The sequence below is a fragment of the Lynx canadensis genome, chromosome A1 (genome assembly GCF_007474595.2).
Source record: "Lynx canadensis isolate LIC74 chromosome A1, mLynCan4.pri.v2, whole genome shotgun sequence".
NCBI classification, from domain to species: Eukaryota; Metazoa; Chordata; class Mammalia; order Carnivora; family Felidae; genus Lynx; species Lynx canadensis.
In genome coordinates this window covers 185,587,179-185,610,981 of record NC_044303.2, presented here as the reverse complement: position 1 = coordinate 185,610,981, position 23,803 = coordinate 185,587,179, and the positions used below count along the sequence as shown (strand labels likewise).

General features: G+C 37.3%; 1 protein-coding gene across 1 annotated transcript; it reads left to right on the top strand.

Annotated features, from left to right (window-relative positions):
* Positions 1–11,050: 11,050 nt before the first annotated feature.
* CCNG1 (cyclin G1) lies at positions 11,051–18,083 on the top strand. The gene is given in 8 exon segments (XM_030327982.2): positions 11,051–11,272; positions 12,377–12,640; positions 14,366–14,619; positions 15,184–15,194; positions 15,197–15,259; positions 15,334–15,434; positions 15,662–15,856; positions 16,651–18,083. Coding segments are annotated over 6 exon segments (885 nt in total). The 5' UTR covers positions 11,051–11,272; the 3' UTR covers positions 15,854–15,856; positions 16,651–18,083.
* Positions 18,084–23,803: the final 5,720 nt, after the last annotated feature.

Below are 23,803 nucleotides of genomic sequence, written 5' to 3'. Positions count from 1 at the left end.
ATAAAGAACATAAAATGATGTCTAACATCACTAATCATTGGATGAAATGCGAAATTAAAACCACATAAATCCAGTTTCACACCCATTAGGTTCGCTATTATCAAAAAAAAGAAAAAGAAATTAGCAAGTGTGACAAAGATGTAGAGAAACTAGACCATTGTGCAATGTTGGTGGGAAAGTAAGATGGTACAACCCACTTATAGAAACCAGTTATGGCAGTTCTCAAAACATTAAAGATATAATTATAATATGATCCAGCAATCCCACTTCAATATACTCAAAACATTTGAAAGCAGGGTCTCAAAGAGACCTTTATACACCAGTGTTTCATCACACCAATAGCCAAAAGGTTGAAAACAACCCCAAGTATCCTTGATGATAAATGGGTGAACAAAACAGGGTACATACATACCAATGGAATATTATTCACCCTTAAAAACGCAATAAAATTCTTGCCAATGCTACAATGGATGAACCTTGAGGACATCATGCTAAGTGAAATAAGCAGTCACAAACATAACAAATACTGTATGATAACATTTATATTAAATACCTAGAATAGTCAAATTCATAGACAAAAAGTAGAATTGTAGTTTCCAGGAGAATGGGGATCAAAGTAAGGGGACTTATTTGATGGGCACAGAATTTCAGTTTCAGTTTGGGAAGATGAAAAAGTTGTGAGATGGATGGTGGTTGATGGTTGCATAACAATTTGAATATACTTCATGCCAGTGAACTTTACCATTAAAAGTGGTAATTTATCTGATGAATATTTTACCATAATAAATGAGCAAAACATTTTTTTTTCCAAAGAAGATATTAAAATGACCAGTAAGGCCATGAAAAGATGTTTGACATTATTAGTCATTAGACAAATGCAAAACAAAACTATGAGATAACACATCACAGCCCCTAGGATGACTATCATCAAACACCAAATAATGAGTGTTGACAAGAATGTGGAAAATTGGAACCCTTATACATTGTTGGTGAGAGGGACAATGGTGTAGTAGCTCTTAGAAAAAAAGCTTGGGAATTACTCACAATATAGAGCTGGCATATGACCTATCAATTCCACTGCTAGGTACATACCCAACAGAAATAAAAATATATATCCACACAAAAACATGTACATGAACGCAGAATTACTCATAGCAAACAAAAAGTAGAAACAACTCTGTTATGGAGTGAATGTGCTCTCCAAAAATTCATATGTTGAAGCCCTAACTCCTCAATGTGATGGATTTGAAGGTGGGGTCTGTAGGAGATAATTAAGTTTGAATGAGGTGAGGAAGGTGGGACTCAGTTGATGGGATTGGACAGCTCTTCTTTCTTTTTTTTTTTTATTTCAAATTTTATTTAAATTCTGATTAACATGTAGTTTCAGGAGCAGAATTTACTTATTCATCACTTATATACAACATTCAGTGTTCATCATAACAAGTGCCCTCCTTAATACCCATCACCCATTTAGCCCTCCCTTACCACCTCCCTCCATCAACCCTTAGTTGTTTTCTATACTTAAAAGTCTGTTATGGTTTGCTTCCCTCTCTTTTTTTTTTTCTTTACTATATGTTCATCTGTTCTGTTTCTTAAATTCCACATATGAGTGAAATCATATGGTATTTTTCTTTCTTTCCCTGACTTATTTCACTTAGCATAATATACTCTAGCTCCATCCATTTTATTGCACTGGCAAGATTTCATTCTTTTTGATGGCTGAGTAATATCCCATTGCATATATATGCCACATCTTCTTTATCCATTCCTCAGTTGATGGACATTTGGGCTCTTTCCATAGTTTGACTATTGTTGATAGTGCTGCTATAAACATCAGGGTGCACGGGTCCCTTTCAAATCTGTAATTTTGTATCCTTTGGGTAAATATCTAGCAGGGCAATTGCTGTATCTTAGGGTAGCTCTATTTTTCACTTTTTGAGCAACTTCCATATTGTTTTTCAGGGTGGTTGCACCACTTTGCATTCCCATCAACAGTGCAAGAGTGTTTCCCTTTCTCCACATCCTCACAAACATCTATTGTTTCCTGTGTTGTTAGTTTTAGCTATTCTGACAGGTGTGAGGTGGCATCTCATCGTGATTTTTATTTGTATTTCCCTGATGATGATGTTGAGCATATTTTCATGTGTCGGTTGGCCATCTGGATGTCTTCTTTGGAGAAGTATCTATTCATGTCTTTTGCCCATTTCCTCAATGGATTATTTGGTTTTTGGGTGTTGAGTTTGATAAGTTCTTTATAGATTTTGGATACTAACCCTTTATCAGATATGCCATTTGCAAATATCTTCTCCCATTCTGTTGGTTGCCTTTTAGTTCTGTTGATTGTTCCCTTCACTGTGAAGAAGCTTCTTATCTTGATGAAGTCCCGATAGTTCATTGAGAGCTTGCCTTTCCATCCTCCCAGGGCCTGGGACCCCAAACCCCCTCTGCTATGTGAAGATAGAGCTAAAAGGTGGCTATAAGTATATCAGAGAGAGGGATCTCACCAGGAACCAAATTTCCAGCACCTTACTATTGGCTTCCCCAGCCTCCAGAAAGGTGAAGGGAGGGCACAGCGGACATATAATTTGTTTTGATACTCATAAGATGTCTCTATTAATTCCTCTATTTAAAAAAAAAAAAAAGAAAATCTGAAACAGCAATAGTTAATTCATGGCCCAAGAGGAGTTTGTAACATGACATCCCTTGCTAGCAATTTCATAACAGCTTCTTTCCCTTTTTTAAGTGTTTTTTGTTGAAGGGTTTTGTGAGTTAGGGACTATTAGAATAAAGCTAACCCTTAATTTCTCAAGCTAGTCTAAAAGCATTGTAAAAGACCATCTAAAATAAACAATAGTGAAGTCCAAGACAGTCAGTTCAGTTGAATAGAGCAAAATACAATCAAGAAATTCTAAACATTGGATTTCAGGTGTGGAATAAAATACCATTCTTTTGTTTCTGAATTTAAATCATTTCATAAATACATGCCATCAAGAAAGCATTTCTGGAGAAATAATTTCAGCAGGAAATGTGAGATGTGTGATGGGGAAAAATAGGATCATGAAAAGCTAACCACAAGCCAAGTGACCCTGAAAAATCTCTGGCCTTACTGTTCTCTCCAAGAAAATATGGACTAAACTGTGTCCCCCTCAAAATTCATGTGCTGAAGTCCTAACCCCACTGTGACTATTTTTAGGAATAGGGCCTTTAATGAGAGAAAATTAAATGAGATCCTAAGGGTGTGGCTCTAAACCAATATGACTGCTGTCATTATAAGTAGAAGAAGTGACACCAGCAAGATGTGAGCACAGAGAAAAGTCCATGTAAGAACACAGCAAGAAGTTGACCATCTGTAGGCCAAAGGGAGACCTTAGGAGAGTCCAAACCTACTGACACCTCAAATTTGGATTTCAGCCTCCAGGACTATATGCAAATAAGTTTCTGTCATTTAAGCCATTCATTCTGTCTGAGATATTTTATCATGGCAACCTAGCAAACTAAAACGTAATCTTTGCCCTGAAACTCTGGGAAGGATTCTAGGAAGTTTAGACAAGAAAATATATGTGAAATTCCTTTGTCAATGATGAAGTTTACTTAAAACAGAAGATGCCATTACCTCTTGATGGGAACCATTACACACTTTCACGTTAATGAAAAGTTTCTTAAGGAAAGTTCTTGAGGAAAATGCTTACCAGAAGGAAGTCTAAAGAAAAACCTAAAATATTGGATTATGTTTATTAGATTTATATTAAGCCAACTCCTCCCGGTTTTTGAGCTCTTATATCTGGCATATTAGGAGATGAATTCCCGCTTCAAGGTTAAAACAACTGGAAGGCTAACTTATTATTGTAAGTAATGAAGGGCAATGTCTTGATAACATTACTCAGTTTAAATACCCTTAATCACTGATGTCAGCAGTGCTATGCGTTATAATTTATCTCTCAGAAGGTTACTTAAACCTACAGATAATAATATCTAACACTGGGATGCCTGAGTGGCTCAGTAGGTTAAGCATCAGACTCCTGATCTTAGCTCAGGTCTTGATCTCAGGGTCGTGAGTTCGAGCCCTGTGCTGGGTTCTGTGCTGGGTTCTGAAGCCTACGTAAAAATAATAATAACTGGGATGCCTGGGTAGCTCAGTCAGTTAAGCATCCAACTTCGCCTCAGGTCATGATCTCGCATCACAGTACATGGGTTCAAGCCCCACGTCGGACTCCGTGCTGACAGCTCAGAGGCTGGAGCCTGCTTCAGATCCTGTGTCTCCCTCTCTCTCTGCCCCTCCCAGCTAGCGCTCTGTCTCTGTCTCTCAAAAATGAATAAAAAATGCTAATAATAACATAATAATATCTAATACTTACTGAGCTCTTACATGTTCTCTTTCCATGTATTAGTTCAATTAAGCCTCACAACTTTTGACGAACTGTTAAAATATGAAAGCACTGAGGCTGTGAACTAATAAGGAGGGAAACAGACCCAAAATGTAGTCTGTCCCTTGTGTCTCAACCAAATTAATTATTGAAAGTTCTTCTACCAGGCAAGGATTGGCAGGAAATGTCTTATAGAGAAATCTGTATCAATGCTATTTGGCAGTATTATTTATCACATCCAAGTATTTTCATGCTCACATAGACTGTATTTATGGTTGCAGGATGTAAATATATGCATATTTCCATTAAAAATAGAAACTTCAGTAATGTGCCTTAAGTTTTTATTCTATTTGAGCTAAATCTATGCATGGGCGACTTCCAACAAAAAGCTAGATATTTTAGAAGGCTTAAGCAAATTGAAGCTTTGTTCCATCATATTTTAACTACACATGGGCACATAAAATGCATGTTTTAATTTATTACTCTTTCTTCAACACTGATACAATGCTCCTAAACTTGACAAGCCAGAATATTTTAAATCAAGAAGAGCCCTTTAAATAATTTCAGACTGGAAATCATGAACATAAAACAATTGTAGAAAACATAAACATATATGAAGCTTTTAGTGTTGTTTCTTAACATCTATTTAGAGAATTTCAAGCACGCTAAATACATCGAATTTCTGCTCCTCTGTGATGTTTGCTTCCATTGTAATCTGTGAGTATTTGACTAGAAGCTTCTATAACAATACAGCTGACCAAATGTAAATTGACTAGTGTCACATGAGGCTTTAGATTGTTCCAGTGGTCAGATGCTTCTTTTTCCCTGCTGGCTCTTTCCAGGCATCATTTAAACATGTGCAAATCTAGCTCATCTTTGAAAAGCAAAACATCTCTCTCAATATCATGTGCACCCTCTGCCCATTGCTTCCACCCCTCACAGTCAATATCCTTGAAAGAATGGTTTGTATATTCATTGATTTCATTTTCTCTTTTGTGTTCAGACATCATTTTATCCTCTTTACAACATCAAGTACTGGTGCTCCCTCTCTCCTTGAAAACTTTTCTCTTGCTTCCTTAACACATTCTCTCCTGTATCTCTTCTCCCTGATTTATTTCTATAACTCAAATCATCCCCTATATTCTGATGAAGCCCACAGCTATCTGGAGCACCCAGAGTTGTTCTGCATGTCTTTTGGACATCGCTATCCTCAGGCATCACTGGCTCAAATATTTCCTCCACAAACCTGGTCTTTTTCCTGTATTCCCTGATCTTAGCACATAAATAGAATCACCATTCAACCTGTTACTTAAACCAAAAATCTGAACATTATTACTGAACTCTTCCTTCTTCCTGATCCCCTGGCCAATCAAATCTAACCAGTCTCCACATCCACCAGCTCTAGCCCGAAAGGTCCCTTAAATCTATCTCCTTCTTTCCATTCCCATTTTTACTTTCTTACTTCTCAGTTCAATCCTGTCACTTTTTCCCTAGATTAAGGCAATGGTCTCTCAACTACTCTTCGCAAGTACACTCTTGATTCCTTCTTCCTAGCCTCCACACTGTTGCCCAGTGGTCTTTCTAAATCACAATCCAATTGTGGTATTCTCTTTAAGTTCCATGGTTGGTTCCCTAAAACTTATAGAATAAACTCCAAAATTCCAAGAATGGTATACATGGTATACATGGCCCTTTAGGATGAACAACTGTTTCTTTCCCCATCTCATTGTTAGACACCTCCGCTCAACACCCTCCAACCTCTAGCCAGAGTAATCTATATCCCATTTGTAGAAATCCACTCACCCTCTCTTTCCTTGGAGCCTTTTGAACATACTGCTACTTTTGTCTGGAATGCCCTTTGCACCAGCCTCTTCATTTGGCTAAATCTTTCAAAGCTCAGATCAGGAATTAGAGTTAAGAGGCCAAAGAAATGAGGAAAGTAGTGACATGAAGCAAGGAAGGCCTCGGACAGTTTAAGGCTAATGTAGAGAACAAAAGTTCTGACCTACAACATAACCTTATTCTAGTACAATGCAAAGGAAGAAAAAAGCAAGATTAGCAAATGCAATGTTTCATTTGCCAAGCCTCAACTCTGTCAAAACCTTTTGTTTAGATGTGTATGTGTATACGCACATGCTTTGGGGAAGACAGGGTAGCAGCCTAGGCAGAAACCTGAATAAGGAAGGGAATTACTGGGGCTTCCAGGTAGCTCAGTCAGATAAGCCGCAGAGTCTTGATTTTGGCTCAGGTCATGATTTCATGGTTCATGAGACTGAGCCCTTCATCAGGCTCTGTGCTAACAGTGCAGAGCCTATTTGGGATTCTCTCTCTCTCCTTCTCTCTCTGCCTCTTGCCTGCTTACTTTCTCTCTCTCAAAATAAATGTTAAATAAATAAAAAAATTTTAAAAGGAAAGGAATTGTTATCCCTCCCCATTCCCACCCTCTCCTACTAAAGCAGAAGACCACAGAGACCCCCTCAGTGTGGCCTTCAGACTAAAGAAGAGATGCACCTGGAAAACAATGACCCAGCTTCTCCTTCCATCCCCTATCTTCACAGAGAGCAACAACCAACACACCCTGTGGCCCAAAAGCTATTACATTTTTTAAATTGATTTATTTATTCATTTATTTTTTAAGTAAGCTGTATGCCCAATGTGGAGCTTGAATTCACAACCCCAAGATCAAGAGTCACGGGCTCTAATGGCTGAGCCAGCCAGGCGCCCCAAGGACTATAACATTTTTACTTCTGGACTACAAAATACAATGGTCTGACATCTCCAAAGTCCTCAGTAAATATTTGTTGAATGGACAAACAGAAAGTAAATAGACAACATGGACAAAATGTTGATAGCTACTGAAGGTAGGTAATGAGTTTGAAATGTTCCAAAATAAAAACTTTTTTTTAATGTAATAAAATCCAAATTCAAGTTATGTATAAAGTATATTTAGTAAACAGTAAATGGTAGCTAGTAAATAGAAAGTATACAAGATATCCCTCATTTCTGAATAATAATAATGATAATAATAATATCCGAGTTTTAGAGAACTAAGAAAGATCACGTGGGTTTAAGTTCAGCATACAACCTGGAACATGGTAAATATATGACAAATACAAACTTTTTTGAGAGAGAGAGGGGGCACACACAGGCAGGAGGTTGGGGGGGCAGGAGAAGGGGCAGTGGAGAAAAGAGAGGGAGAGAGAGACAGAGAGAGAGAGAGAGAGAGAGAGACAGAAACAGAGAGAGACCCTTAAGCAGGCTCCATGCTCAGCAGGGAGTCTGACAAGGAGCCCAATGCAAAGCCCGATCCCATGATCCTGGGATCATGACCTGAGCTGAAATCAAGAATCTGACACTCAATCGACTGAGCCACCCAGATGCCCTGAAAACTCTTTTATTATTGGCTGATCTTGGCTTTTAGCCCTGCAGTCAACAGAATCTATGACCATTAAACTAAATACTAGAGAACAGGAGATCTCCCTCTAACGTTTCCCAGTGCCTTTATGAAGCAGTGGTTACTTAACAAAGTTTAGGTGTTTTGAATATAATGAAACCCCAATTAGTTGAAAGCGGTTACCTTTTCTGAGGTAGTGAGAATCTCTGAAGGGCAAGATATACCTGACCTTACTAATCTATTTTCCACGGATCCTTCGTCCTGCCTCCCTACCACCACCCAGACGATACACAATTTCTCTGGTATCCTAGGCGCTAGTAAAGACTCAAAAAAAGCCACTGACAAGCAAGCTGTCTTCATACAAACAGGACTGAGTAGATGTTCTAGCGAACAGCTGGAGGTAGTAGGGGTTGTAATAACTCGTTCCAGGAAGGATCAGGAAACAGAGGGGAAGGTACTAAGCTGAGATCCTTTTCATCCTCACTTCTTAGTCCCTTATCACAACTGGAAAAATCTACATCCAAAAGTTCTGGACATTTGTCAAGGAGCCCAAAGAGGGTGAGGCAAAACCTCCTCCAATCTCCTGGATGGAAACAGAACCAATTAGGAATTTCCCTATGAGTCATGGCAGCATTTGACATACAACCACTGTTATACCTGTTATAATTTTTGTTGCTCAAAGGCACTTCTGCAGTCTAAAATGTAGAGAATATGATTAAATCTTCCTGTGACTTCTTGCCCAGCCTCAAGGCTATCATTCTGAGCTTTGGTTCTTGCTGCACTTAACTGTCGACGGAGAAGAAAGTAAGAAGATGGCAGCTGCATATATCATTGAGCCTAGAAAATACCTTAGAAGCCAGTCATTTGAATTATTCCTGACAGAAACTCATTATTAAATCTACACATCTTTAAAAATAAAATCATGGGGCGCCTGGGTGGCTCAGTCGGTTAAGCATCCGACTTCAGCTCAGGTCATGATCTCACAGTCTGTGAGCTCGAACCCCGCGTCGGGCTCTGTGCTGACAGCTCGGAGCCTGGAGCCTGCTTCAGATTCTGTGTCTCCCTCTCTCTGACCCTCCCCCATTCATGCTCTGTCTTTCTCTGTCTCAAAAATAAATAAACATTTAAAAATAAATAAATAAATAAAAATAAAAATAAAATCATAACTAATGAATGGCTCATTTTCTTTCTTTCACAAGAGCACATAACTGGGTGGTACATTTGCACATTTTTCTAGTTAGGTCTTTTCAATTATTTAAATGATTGTATTCTAATATTATGAATAAAAATGACGGGGTGAGGGGAACGAGAAAAGGTAAGGAATATCCATTTGACTTGAGTTATATTTAATCAATGTTTCTTTAGCGCTATTGAAACAATTTCTTTCATGTAGGGAATTGCAGATTTTAAAATAATAATAATAAGATCCTAATGTGAGAGAAACATGTTTACATAAATAATGATATATTACCTAGAGTCTCATGTGAAAATTTCAAGTATAATAGGTATAGAAAATAATACATGCAACTTAGATACTTTTATTAATTTTAAATAAATAATATTCTAATAGTCCGATTCTAGGCTGAGAACACTAAATCTGACAATAGAGAAAACACAATCAAATGTATGGTTAAGCAAGACATTTCGAAAGAAATGTTAGTAATTTAATAATAAAGGCTACTATTTAGCAAGTATTTACTCTGTTCCAGGCATATTGCCTACTTCTTTATGTACTTTGCTTTAATCTTCTCAATAATGCTATGAAGAGGGTGCTTTTACTTCCCATTTTTAAAAAAGAATGGAAACTCAATGTGATTTAATAACTTGCTAAAAGTCACATAGCTAGTTAGTAGCCTATGATTTGAAAAAGTTTTATTCCAAAGTCTATGTGTTCATAGTGTCCACAAGCCTTACATGTTCCACAAGGACAGGGACCAATATATGTTGTTCTCCACTGGCACGTATTATGTGTTCAATAGATATCAGTGAATGATGCTGTAACTAAAAGCCAAAAGAGAAACATGTACATTTGTAAACTCACACATTATTGTAGTATTTTTTAAATTGTCCATTTATATTCATTATGTAAGTTTGTTTTCAAGGAGGACCAAGGCCCCTTCCCCATTTGAAAGGCTGCACTTTGTCAACTAACATGATTTTGTGGCTGAGGTGTTATTTTGAAATATTAACTTTTCTCCCCAGTTTCTCCTCCCCCTTTCTCTCCACAACTCTGCCCCCATTTCGGGACTTGGTTCTGTGGCATTGCCTCAAGAAAATACACCGTAAAGAGCAGAAATACCAGTAAATCTTTCAGAGTTTTACTTTTAATAGCCCAGATGGCCACTAACCAGGAATAGATCATGAGAACAGAGACATCCCAGCACAGTCCATGAGAACTGATAACTGACTCCTTGCTCACCAGTCCTCAGGTCCTTTTAACGCAGACCCTTCTCATCTGTGACAGTGAGAGAAAGAGGGAGTCCAGGAAGGCTTCAGGCCAATTATTTTCCCACCAACATGGCATGGGCTCACTTCACACACGGATCTGTGGACTTAGATTCATAGTTACTACAACTATTTCCCCATGTACTCCTCTTAGGAGTCAACCACACACCTTCCATTTTAAGCCCTTAAAAAGCTACCAGCTTTTCTCTTTCAATTTGTTAAAAAACAAAATTCAGAAAATTGGTAAAGACCAAGAATGTACCTACCCCGACTCCATTCTTTGATAAATTATACAAAAAGCAAATTAAGGCAAGAAATATTGATATCCAAAGCTCACAAGAAGAAACCTATGAAATTTAATACACCACCCCATAGAAAATACACCAACTCTCCATCTGTAATGAAAAATCAAGCCTTTACTTTGTGTTTTGTAACTAGCCACTGTAATTTTAAAAAGAGAAGGCCGAACCACTTTACTAAACCACAGGAAACAAAAACTCCCAGTACACTCTGGAAGGATGTCCTGGCCAATCCGGTTGCCAGAGGAGACCTTACCCGGGACAGGGGGCGTGCAGCATTTAGTTCGACCTCCCTTCATTGAAGACGCTTTAGAAAATTCTCCAATGAGAGACGCTTAGAGGAAGTAGGGCGTGGTCTCAAGGGGCGGAGAATTTGACTCTGATGGGAAGTGTGTGCTGATTGGCTAGACTTCTTCCTCCACAGACCAGCCCTCTTTGGACCGCTGGGGCCATCCATCAAAGGAACTACACCAATCAGGGGCGAAAATTTCCCCCTCCCCCTCCCGACTCGGGAAAGCCCCGCCCTCCAATATATTACTCGGGCAGTCAGGCGCGGCCCCTTCGGCTCCGAGCTGACTCTGTGGTGGGCAGTGTCGTCTCGGCGGCGCTGCGGAGACCTCCACCCAGGACGGCTCCCCCTCCCCGGGCCACTCACCTCTTACCCGCGAGTCCTCTCGCCTCGTGGGCTTGTCGGATCTGATATCCTGGGGTGAGGTGAGAGCAGGCCCGGGGAGGGAGGTTACCACCGAGGAGCCGCAGTCGCGGTCAAGGTGAGCTGGGACTTCGGGGTTGACTTCGTGGTGCAGCTAGGTAGCAGGGTTGGGGGCGTAGGGTGAGGGGTAAGTTCGGCCCGCGCCCTTTTTCTCAGTTAACTCTCCCGCTGCTGTAAGCAACAAGTCCAGGCTAGTTCGAGCTTGGAGGGGCGGGGCCAGACCCGACCTCCTGAGAAGTATTAACGCCAGGTTGGCCAGGCCCCAGGGACCAGCCCAGGGCTAAAAGAGCTGGACCCATAAAGTTAGTGGTTCCTCATCTGCGTCCGTCGCCCCACTTTAAAGATCCCCCTGCCTCCCTGTCTTTCAGTTGGTGTATGGGAGGTAGCCCTGTATCCGGGGCTTAGTTGTGGCCAGGACATAGTAGCTGTGGAATACCGGCTTTTAAATTAATGAAACTCCTAAATTCATTTTGCAACTAAATTAGCCTCCTGCCCTCACTCCGTGTTCCCATAGCACGCTTTAAGCTTCCTTTCCTGACACCAATAACAGTTATCAGTTATTGAGCGCTGTGTGTTACGCACTGTGCAAAACTCTAGGTGAATCATCTTAATAGCCATTCAGAGACCAATATTGTTACCTCGTTTTACAGACGTAGAAATAAGTTATTATTGTCCCGTGTTTACTAGGTACTTACTATAGGTGCTAAGCACTATACCTAGGTGATTTCATTTTTCCACACAAGCCTATGAGGTAGGTAATAATAGTCATACCCACTTTACAGATGAGGCACTAGAGATTAAGTAAAATTAACATTAACAGTTCCTTGTTGCTAATATATAGCAGAATACATACTACCATCTAATTTCACCCTTGCAGCATCGATATTCATAGTTATTTCTTGACAGTGAATGGCTTGAACAAGAATTTCTTGAAGGTTTGCAAATTTTTTAAGGCACAGCTCCCACCCTGTAGAAAACTCACAATTTGGGATGTGACCAACTGGTGGGATGGGGTTGGGGGTAACAGATGGCACTTTGCAAGGACTTAGATTCACTAGCAGCTTTGGGGGAAGGGAGACTTGAGTAAAAACTGCTTGGCTTTCTGTTGAAGGCAGGAAGGGCTTTTCTTAACACTCCTTTCTGTGCCTTGTTCTATATATAGATGATAGAGGTACTGACAACAACTGACTCTCAGAAACTGCTACACCAGCTGAATGCCCTGTTGGAACAGGAGTCGAGATGTCAGCCAAAGGTCTGCGGCTTGAGACTAATCGAATCTGCACACGATAATGGCCTCAGAATGACTGCAAGGCTAAGGGACTTTGAAGTAAAAGATCTTCTTAGTCTAACTCAGTTCTTTGGCTTCGACACGGAGACATTTTCTCTAGCTGTGAATTTACTGGACAGATTCCTGTCCAAAATGAAGGTATGTTTAAAGCTACATTACACAGAGTATCTCTTAATTTTGCTCAGTGTGTTTTGGAGATGGAATAGCTAGCTTTCGGCTGGTATTCATAAACTTGACCTTTTTATATTCATCAAGTAGCCAAAACATTGTGATGATTCTGTGTGCTACAGCATTGATGAATACTCTTCCTTAGAATCAAGAGGAATGCATCATTAGATTTAACTTCTGACATTGAAAAACAACCTAATAACAAATAATTGCAGACTCTCCCAGTATGAGAGGTGGCTGTTGTTTTTTAAAAATTTTTGGTTGGGCATTTTCATTTATTTACTGTTGTTTTTAAATTTAAAGAAATTTGTTAGAGGCCGAATGCTAGATTGTGGTTAAGAATTAGAGGTTTGGGGCACTGGGGTGCCTCAGTAGGTTAAGCGTCCGACTCTTGCTCTCAACTCAGGGCTTGATCTCAGGGTCAGGAGTTCATGCCCCAAGCTGGGCTCCATGCTGGGCGTGAAGCCTACTTAAGAGAGAGGTTTTTTGCTGTTTTGTTGTTTTTGTTTTTTGATGCTGTGAACCACTTGGTCAATAGAGTATCTTAATTTCTAGTCATATATAAAGTTCTAATTGTTTTAGCCCTAGACCTATTCAGATCTTGCTTATAATTGCCATTTCCAACATCAGTTTGCATACAATAGGGAAGACAGTATCTTTTGAAGGAGGAACACATATGTAATTATTTCCCTATACTGAATAAGTGGACATCCATGTAACTTTCAGAGCTTGCTTAACTGTTAAAAATATATCTGCCTTCTCTGTGCCCATGGTCATTAGTGAATGAGATGATACAGCAATTGGAATGAAACTCATCTTTTAGTCCTTCACAACACATCATATACAGAAAGAACTCAGTATTTGCTGAATTGGATGGTTCAAAAAACTTGCTCAGACAGACTAATTAAACTATTCTTTGGACACTACCTTTGAATCTATAAATGTTGCACAGATTAATAATACACATCTGTCCCTTAAAAATATTATAATCTTATGGGAGAATGTTTGCACCAATAACTATTATACAATGCAAAGTATAATAAAATTAAACATCTAAAGAGGAATAAATATATTAGAGGGGTTCCAAGAAAAGAAGGGTACAAACACTGGTACAAGCTTCTTAAAGTTTAGTTTAAGCTGGAATTTAGGGTGGATAGAAGCTTGACACTGTTACATTGTCGGTATTCTGGAAAGAATAAATAAAAGACTGGGAGTGGGTAAAGCTTTAGAAGTAGAATAAACAGTGTGTGCTAAAGTATTTAAAAACTATTTTACACATTACATAAAGAAAACAGCCTGGAAAAACACATCATCCTAGAAAGAAATTTTGTGCATAAACTGTAAAGGTGTTTCAGTCCTCACAGAAGCCTTTGACCAGTTAATTATTTGGCCCAACTAGAACACAGTGCTGACAGTTCTACAGTGAGTTACAAAGGGGGAAAAAAAAAGTTTCATATGGGCTGAAGCCAAACATTACACTGAAACTTAGTCCACTTTCTCCAAAATTGGTTCCAAGTAGGTACATAGCATTGACCGGCTGCAGTTGAAGTATGATTGGATATTGTTAGGTCCTTCACAGTTGAAAAATAAACCTCAAGGATACATTGTCATAAATGATGGGTCTGAGTTCTATATTATCCTTTATGGTTTTTTTAACTGAAATAAGCTAAAGAAATGGGCTTACTGTCTTTTTAGGTACAGCCCAAACACCTTGGGTGTGTTGGGCTGAGCTGCTTCTATCTGGCTGTAAAATCAATAGAAGAGGAAAGGAATGTCCCATTGGCAACTGACTTGATCCGAATAAGCCAGTATAGGTTCACAGTTTCAGACTTGATGAGAATGGAAAAGATTGTATTGGAGAAGGTGTGTTGGAAAGTCAAAGCTACTACTGCCTTTCAATTTCTGCAACTCTACTATTCACTCATTCAAGAGAACTTGCCAATTGAAAGGTATGTGACCTTTGTTTTGCCCAAAGATTTGGAAATCAAAATGGTATTCTGGATGTTGCAAATAATCAGTATCTTGGGATAATTCTAATGAAAATAAGTAAAATGAGGGGAAAAAAAGTAAACAAAATGACACCTTCAGCACTTTCACTTCACTATCCAGCAGAAGCTGTCAACAGCTTCTTGAAGTCTGTGAAGGCCAATTCTTAGGATTAAAGGACATGTTTACATTTTTTATTACATTTTCCATTTATAGACTAGTTAACTCATAGAACCTAGTAAGTAAGCATCTAACAGATTTATGGAAAAAGAACTTTAGTAGGTGTAGAAATAGATTAAAAAACTGGATAGTTGTGGCATGATACATTTTTCAAGAAGGGGGAACCAATTATTTAAAATTCATTTATGACATCTTTAAGAAGTTAATACCATTGAAGGAATTCTTCAAATTATTTTCTGTGGTAAGTGTGCATAAACTTTACTTTAAAATGATTTCAGTGTTCTAAAAATCTCTTGTGACTACATTTAAATTTTCTATATAAAATTAATCTCATTTTCTTTTTAAAGGAAGAATAGTCTTAATTTGAAAGACTAGAAGCTCAGCTTAAGGCATGCCACTGCAGGATCATATTTCTAAAGCAAAGGTAAATATTTTATATAAAGATTAAACCTATTTATATACCTATTTTCTATTCAATACTTTAAATTTTATCTTTTAGCCTTCTGTGTTGGCATTGTCTATCATTGCACTGGAGATCCAAGCACAGAAGTGTGTAGAGTTAACAGAAGGAATAGAATGTCTTCAGACACATTCCAAGGTATGTCAAGGTCATAGCCTAAATGGTGTTAACAGCTGTAAAAGAAACTAAACCACTTGTACTATCTCCTGAAGTAAAATGAGATGTCATGTGTCTGTTTGAAACGTAAGTAGCTTATCCTCAGATTTATTTGACAAGGAAAGACACGTTAGGAAGATGACAATTATTGCTATAGTTAAATACTATAGGACTTTTTTATTGACTGATAATTTTTTTTTTATGTACAGATAAGTGGCAGAGATTTGACCTTCTGGCAAGAGCTTGTATCCAAGTGTTTAACTGAATATTCATCAAACAAGTGTTCCAAACCAAATGTTCAAAAGTTGAAATGGATTGTTTCTGGACGTACAGCACGGCAATTGAAACATAGTTACTACAGAATAACCCACCTTCCAACAATTCCTGAAATGGTCCCTTAATTGGTAAATTTGGTTCATAGTTACTCTCCATACAGAGAAAATCTTCTAATGCTACAGTTTTATTCTAGAGTTGAGGAATTAAAATCTGAATTATTTTCAAAATAAACAATGGAATTAAAATAGCAATGGAGAAAATGACTTCACTGATCTAGTTAGCTAATATTTGAGGGCAGTACTACATTTAAAATAGAATGCCCTGAGAGTAAGGAATTTATCCAATCATTGATATGCACATTGGCCACTTCATTAAATTATCAGCTTAGAAAATCACCTTAATAAGCTGAATTGTAAAAGAAGCACTAAGACAGTATTTTTCACCTCATTTTGCTTTATGTAGACTCAAGTTCTTGCACATTTAAAGTTAACACTAGCCTGAGTAGGACAACAGGACCAAAAGTTTCAACCTTAAATGAAGTAATTTGAGACTATTGACTTATAAACAAAATCAGTATGAAATTGGATGTTATTCTTAAAGTAAGTTATGGCAGATGATCTCCACACTGGGTATCTGCAAACTGCCAGGGTGTCTCAGTGCTGTAGTTGTATACCATTGCTATAGCAGTTAGAACACTGGAAAATAGTTATATGCATAAAAAATGTAAACCTTGTCACTGATACGATGGACATTGGTGCCATCTAAATTTACCTGAGTGGTGATTTCACTTTTTCCTATTCAAACTAAATATTAACACATCTACATATGATATGATTATAAATCTTCAATTGAACAGTTGATTTTTAATAGTTAATATTTATATTTTGTAGACTTCTAATAACTTGATTTTTTGTTTAAATAGGATTGTTACAATGACAATACTCCTCTGAAGCCTTTCTCCACAATCCTGAGCTATGGATTCCATAATGTTATAATGGATTTAAGCTGTGAAGCCTCAAAACATCACGACGAGATTAGCATTGATGTTCTCAGATTTGGGAAAACTACCTAATTAACATGCTGTAGTGGAATTATAATTAAATTTGAATTCATCTGTGAGGCATACAAATCAAAGCTAAGAGTATAAATGTGAAATGTTAATAACAGGCCTGGGAAGGTTAACTGTGAATCTTCATTTCAAACATTGATCCAACTTTGTAGATTGGGTCAGTATATTGTATTTAGGTGGTATTAAAAGTGGTAACCTAATTAAATTCTAAATTATGAGGTATACATCAAAACCAACAATTCACAAATGCACTTTTAAGGCATAATAAGGGTTACTGTTTTAGGCAGTGAAAATGGTTTCTTGGTACCTGTAGTGCAAACAGATAATCCAGAGATGTGGACTTTATTGCTACTTGGAAATCACATTTAAATTTGAGGGCATTTTGTAAAAGCAAAACTACAGCCCTAGTCATTTTGGCATATTAGGTTATCTTTAATATTTTTTCTAAAAAACAGGTAATATTTGTATCCATGACAAAACTTACACAATATCTACTGCCTCCGTCTAATCCCATCAAGAAAAACTGGTTTGTGTAATTCAAAATAAATTAACTTCACTCCAAAAACTTGATTTAACACTCCGTAAGCTTCTACTAAGGGCTGTTTTTATAACAACTGCTATTCCAGGGGGTACTGGTTGGCTCATTCGGTTAAGCATCCAACTTTGGCTTAGGTCATGATCTCACGGTTCATGAGCCCTGCATCGTGCCCTTTGCTGTCAGTGCAGAGTCTGCTTTGGGTCCTCTGTCCCCCTCTCTCTCTGCCCCTCCAATGCTCGCACTCTCTCTCAAAAATAAATAAACATTTAAAAAAAGAACTGCTAATTTAGAATTTTAAAAGGAAGAGAATATACTTTCACTAATTGTCCCTCTTGTGCCTAAAGAAAGTAATTAAAAAAGTAAGAGATGTCTTCATAATTATGAAGTTGCTAAGGTAGTATTCAGGATTTTCTATTAAGTCTATAAGGAGATCTATGGCATTAAAAGTGTTGTAAACAGTTACGCAGTGCAGTGAGTAATAGCCTGAGTCCATCCAGAATGGCTCTACCCAAATTTGACATGTTATGGGTAAATGTGCCTGGAAAATAAACCAAAGAACCATAATATATCTTATAGTTTTGTAAACTGTGTTTTGTGGATAACCTCAGTTTTCCCAAAAGGCTCATCTATTTCAATAATCTGACCTCATCAGTGATTAATTCTGAGTTGGCAAAGGCAGCCTAACCAACTACCATTATGTTTTGGTACTAAGGGATTTATCTTTCAATAAAGTTACTGACATGCATTCCTTTGCTGGGTAGTTTGTGTTTGTTTCTCTTCTGGTTTAACTATTTTGGCAATGTGATGCCAGAACCACAATAAAAAGCTATCTCCACTCAGTAAATTTAAATTTAGCAGCAAAGTAAGATGCACAGTAGCAGGAACAAAATCTCAATTAATAGTATGGCTTTTACCTAATTGTTGCTTTACTTGCTAATGGCTTTTTAGAAGACAAGATTAGGACAAATATGTTTTAATGTGCATTAAAAAGGTGGTGTTTATGCAACATTGGTTACTTCTCTCATGTAGATTCATGACTACTGTGGATATCCTCAGTACAAATTCACCCTTATATTCAGCCCACTTGAAGTTCTGTACAAACTGTCTTACTTTAAAGGGCATTCCAGCAATGTGCTTGGTAATGACAGATTAACAACCAGGTGCTGTGTTAGCCTGCTTGGATCAATTGGTAATTTGAACTGAAACAACAGGATTTTGAAGCAATTATGTTAATTTAAACTAAGAAGACAATGTGAACATTGCAAGGAGTTACTGATACAAAAACTGTTAATAAAGGAAAGTTCCTTTTGCACTTAGCTTAGACATACTTAATAACCCCTCTTTTCAGTGTTAGTTTTCAAAAGGGCACCTGAACCTTCTGTATTTCAAATTATGTAACATACTATCTAAAAACACATTTCTGGGGTGCCTAGCTGGCTCTGTCTATAGAGCATGTGACTCTTAATCTCTGGGTCTTAAATTCAAACCCCATGTTGGGCGTAGTACTTACTTAAAAATATAAAAACAGGGGCGCCTGGGTGGCGCAGTCGGTTAAGCGTCCGACTTCAGCCAGGTCACGATCTCGCGGTCTGTGAGTTCGAGCCCCGCGTCGGGCTCTGGGCTGATGGCTCAGAGCCTGGAGCCTGTTTCCGATTCTGTGTCTCCCTCTCTCTCTGACCCTCCCCCGTTCATGCTCTGTCTCTCTCTGTCCCAAAAATAAATAAACGTTGAAAAAAAAATTTTTTTAAAAAAATATAAAAACAGACATTTCTAGATCTAACATTTGTGATTAGCAATGATAGTTTTCTACTGTCAGGTACTACTGTCATGTTTCATATGAATCATCTCAAATCCTCCAAATCAAATCAGAGTATCCCAATTTACAAATGAACTGGAGCCACACAAAAGGTGAGCAATTAGCCCAAGGTCACATATCTGATATTTGGGAATGAGGATTTAAATCCAGGCAAAGGCCATGCTCTTAACCACTGCACATTACCTCCCAAAATAGACAATTACATGGACTTATGAAATTGTGTACTTTACAACTGAAACTATTTTCTGGCCACATGAACTTCAGTGCCACCATCATGATCAGAAAATAATACTATGGAATTTACTTTTCCTATTTTTACTAATAAAATGATTTTTATAAGATGTGTTATTGCTTACTAAGTTTAAAATCTGTAATTTTCATAAATGAAAATGAGTAAACATAAGCCAAATAGGCTTGATTTACAGATGTCAATTTAGAGCGAGGAGGAGGGCATCTGGCTCACTCAGTACAGCATGCAACTCTTGATCTTGGGGTCATGAGTCTCAGTCCCACACTGGGGGTAGAGAATCCATAAAAAAAATAAAGATAAAAACAGATATGCCAATTTTTTGTGTCAATTTGACAAAATAGATGTCGGAGCAATTAAAATCAGGAATAAAATCTTTGTGTGCACCTGACATTAGAACTTAAAATACAAGAAGCCAAAATGGCATTGAAAAGACAAATGGACAAAACTTCAACTACATCTGGAGACTTAAACACTTACCAGTAATCTATAGAACTGCTAGGAAATCAGCAAGAATATACAAAAACTGAATAATACCAACAACTAACTGAATCCCTGACATAAAAAACTTTATCCTATAATAGCAGATTAAGTATTCTTTTCAAATAGACATGGAACATTCACCAAAACAGACCATATCCTGGGTCACAAAACAACCCTTAAGAAGTTTAAAATAACTAAAATTACAAAGTATGTTCTCTGATCATAAACTAGGAATTAAGAACAGTAACAGGAAAATCTACGAACACCTGGAAACCAACAGACTTCTCAATAATTCATGGCTCTAAGGGGAAGTCTAAAGGGAGTAAAATATTTTGAACTCAATGAAAATATCAAAATGTATGAAATGTAGCTATACTAGTGCTTAAAGTAATTCACATTCAAATTACTTTTATTAAGAAAAAAAAAAAAAGTCTCAATAACCTTCCACAGAAAGAAACTAGAAAAAGAGCAGAATAAACCCAAAGCAAGCAGATGGAAAATGGTCATAAAAAAAGGAGGGGTTAAAAAAAAAAAATCAATGAAATTGAAAACAATAAGGAATATCAACAAAACCAAAAACCAGTTCTTTGAATAAAGCAATAAAATTGATGAGTCTCTAGCAAGACTGACAAAAAAGACATAAATGACCAATCTCAGGCCTGTAAGAGGTACCACTATGTTAAAAGGACACTCAGGACCTAACACAAACAACTATGCACATCGAGTTATATGAATCGGTTCCTTGAAAGACACAAACTACCAGATCTAAACTAAAATAATGTAAACTAAAACTAGATAACCTGAGTAAGTTCTGTTTTTAAAAACTGAATTCAAACTTGGGTGGCTCAGTTGGTTAAGTGTCTGACTTTGGCTCAGGTCATGATCTCATAGTTTTGAGTTCGAGCCCTACATCGGGCTCTGTGCAGACAGCTCAGAGAGCCTGGAGCCTGCTTTGGATCCCTCTCTCTCCCTCCCCACTCGTGCTCTCTCTCTTTCTTCCTCTCTCTCTCAAAAATAAATGAACGTTAAAAAAATTAAAAATTAAAAACAAAAAATGAATTCAAGTGCCTGGCTGGCTCAGTTGGTAGAGCATGTGACTCTTGATCTTGGTTGGGGTCATGAGTTTGAGCCCCACGCTGGGCGCAAAGATTACCTAAAACAATTAAAAAAAAAAATGAATTTGTTGTTTAAAATCTTACTGGAAAATCCCATGAAACACTGAAAGAAGGCAAAACAAATTCAACAAATCTCTTCTAGGAAGTAGAAGAATCACTTCCCAACTCATTTTATAAGCTAGCATTACCCTGGTAGCAAACCAAGATAAATATAATACAAAAACCAAAACTACTGACCAGTATCCCAGAGGAACAGACACAAAAATCTTCAAGAAACAAATCCAGATACATAAACTGCAGTAAAATACCATGACCAAGTCTGGGATGTGGGAAAATACAAGCAGGTTCAAAATTTGAAAATTAAATCAAAATTTGAAAATCAAACAGGACAGGGATGGCCACTTCCACCACTTCTATTCTTATAGCAAGTGCAATAGGGCAAGAACAAATAGACTTATGGAGTAGTACTGATTAAATAAAACCTCCTGTTTGTGGTTTATGAAGAAAATCCCAGGAATTCATAACAAAAAAACCCTAGAAATAAGTTTAGAAAGGTTAGCAAGGTCACAGGATGCAAGGTCAACAAACAAAATCAACATTTCTATACACTTCTTATATGCAATTGGAAACTGAAATTTCAAAAAATGTATCATTTAAAACAGCTCCACAAAATGAACACTTAGGAATAAATCTAACAAAAGATGTAAATGCTTTACAAGCTAAAAATCACAAAACGCTCATGATTGAAATCAAAGAGATCCTAAATGGAGAGATGTCCCACATTCATGGATTGAAGACTTATGCTATTCCAATGAAAACCCTAGCAGGACTTTTTTGTAGATATAGACTAGCTGATTCTAAACTTTATACAGAAAGGCAAAGGAAGTTAAAACAGCCAAAACAATTTTAAAAAATAATTAAATTTAAGGAATCTTCTACCCAATTTTAAGACTTATCACAAAATTACAATTATTAAGGTAGTGTGGTATTTGTGAAGGGACAGACACAAAGATCAATAGAATACAATAGGAAGACCAAAAACAGACCCATATAAATAGCAACTAATTTTTGACAAAAGTGCAAAAACAATTTAATGAAGAATGAAATGCCTTCTCAATAAATTATTCTGAAATAACTGGACATCCACATGCAATGAACTAGATTTCACAGCTTATACAAAAAAAAATAAGTGACAGATCTAAATGTAAAACATACAATAAAACTTTTAGAAGAAAACACTGGAAAAGAATCTTCATAACCTAGGAGTGCACAAAGAGTTATTAGACACGATGCCAAAAGCATGATCTATTAGAATACATCAAAATTAAAAACATTCACACTTTAAGACACCATCAAGAAAGTGAAAAAACTACACAATAGAACAAAATACATACAAATAATATAAGAGACTGCATACAGAATATATAAAGAACTCTTAAGATAATCCAATTAAAAATGGGCAAAGGATCTGAATAAACATTTCTCCAAGGAAGATATATAAATGGCCAATAAGCACAAGAAAAGATGCTCAACATTATTAGTCATTAGGGAAACACAAAAAACCACAGTGTGATACCAGTTCATATCCACTAGGATGACTAAAATAAAAAACAAAACTTGCCTAAAAAGTGTTGGCAAAGATGTGGAGATATTTGGTAGGAATGTAAATGGTGTAGCAACTTTGGAAAACAATCCAGAAATTCCTCAAATGATCAGACATAATTTCTATAGAACTTCTAGGTAAGAAATGAAAATATACACACCCATAAAAACTTGAACTTGAATGTTTTGGCTATTATTACTAATAATAGCCTAAAGGTAAAAACCTCCCAAATGTCCATCAACTGACAAATGGATAAATGTATGGCAGTTATACAACGGATTATTCAGCTGAATAATATATATTATTCAGCCATATAGAAAGATTGAAATACTGACGTACTAGAACACGGATAAACAACTAAAACATTATGTCAAGTGAAGAAGCCAGTAACAAAAGACCACATATTATGATTCCATGTATATGAAATGTCCAAAAAAGAGAAATTTATGAGATAGAAAGCAGATTATTCAGTGGTTGCTTGGCTGGGGGTTCCATCAAGGGAGAGAGTTGATAGCTAAAAGGAATGAGTTTTGAGGTGATGAAATGAAAACTGACTACAGTAATGGCTGAATAGATGACTATACTAAAGACCATTGAATTATATACTTTTAATGGGTGAAATGTATACTATGTGGATTATTTTTCAATAAAGCTGGGTTGTTTTTTTTTAGTATTATGTATGATTCCATTGCTGTAACATTCTTGAAAAGACAAAACTAGAGACAGTCTTAATCAGTGGTTGCCAGGGTCTGAGGCTAGGAGTGGGGTATGACTACAAAGAAGAGCATTGTTTTTGTGATGATTAAACTAACCTCTTGGGGTGCATGGCTGGCTCAGTCAGTAAAGCATGGGTCTACTTGATCTCAGCGTCATGAATTTGAGCCCAGTGTGGGGCATAGAGTTCAATCTCCTGATTTATAAGGTGCTTACACATACCTCTACATGTTAAAATTCACAAAACTTATGAACAGAATCAATATGTTAAAAATTCACAAAACTATGGGGGCACCTGGCTCACTCAGTCGGTTAAGCATCTAACTCTTGATTTCAGCGCAGGTCATCATCTCACAGTTTGTAAATTCAAACCCTGTATTGGGTTCTGCGCTAACAGTATGGACCTGCTCAGGCTTCTGTCTCCCTCTCTCTCTGCCCCTCCCCTGCTGGTTCTTGCTCGCGCTCAAAATACATAAATATATTTTTTTTA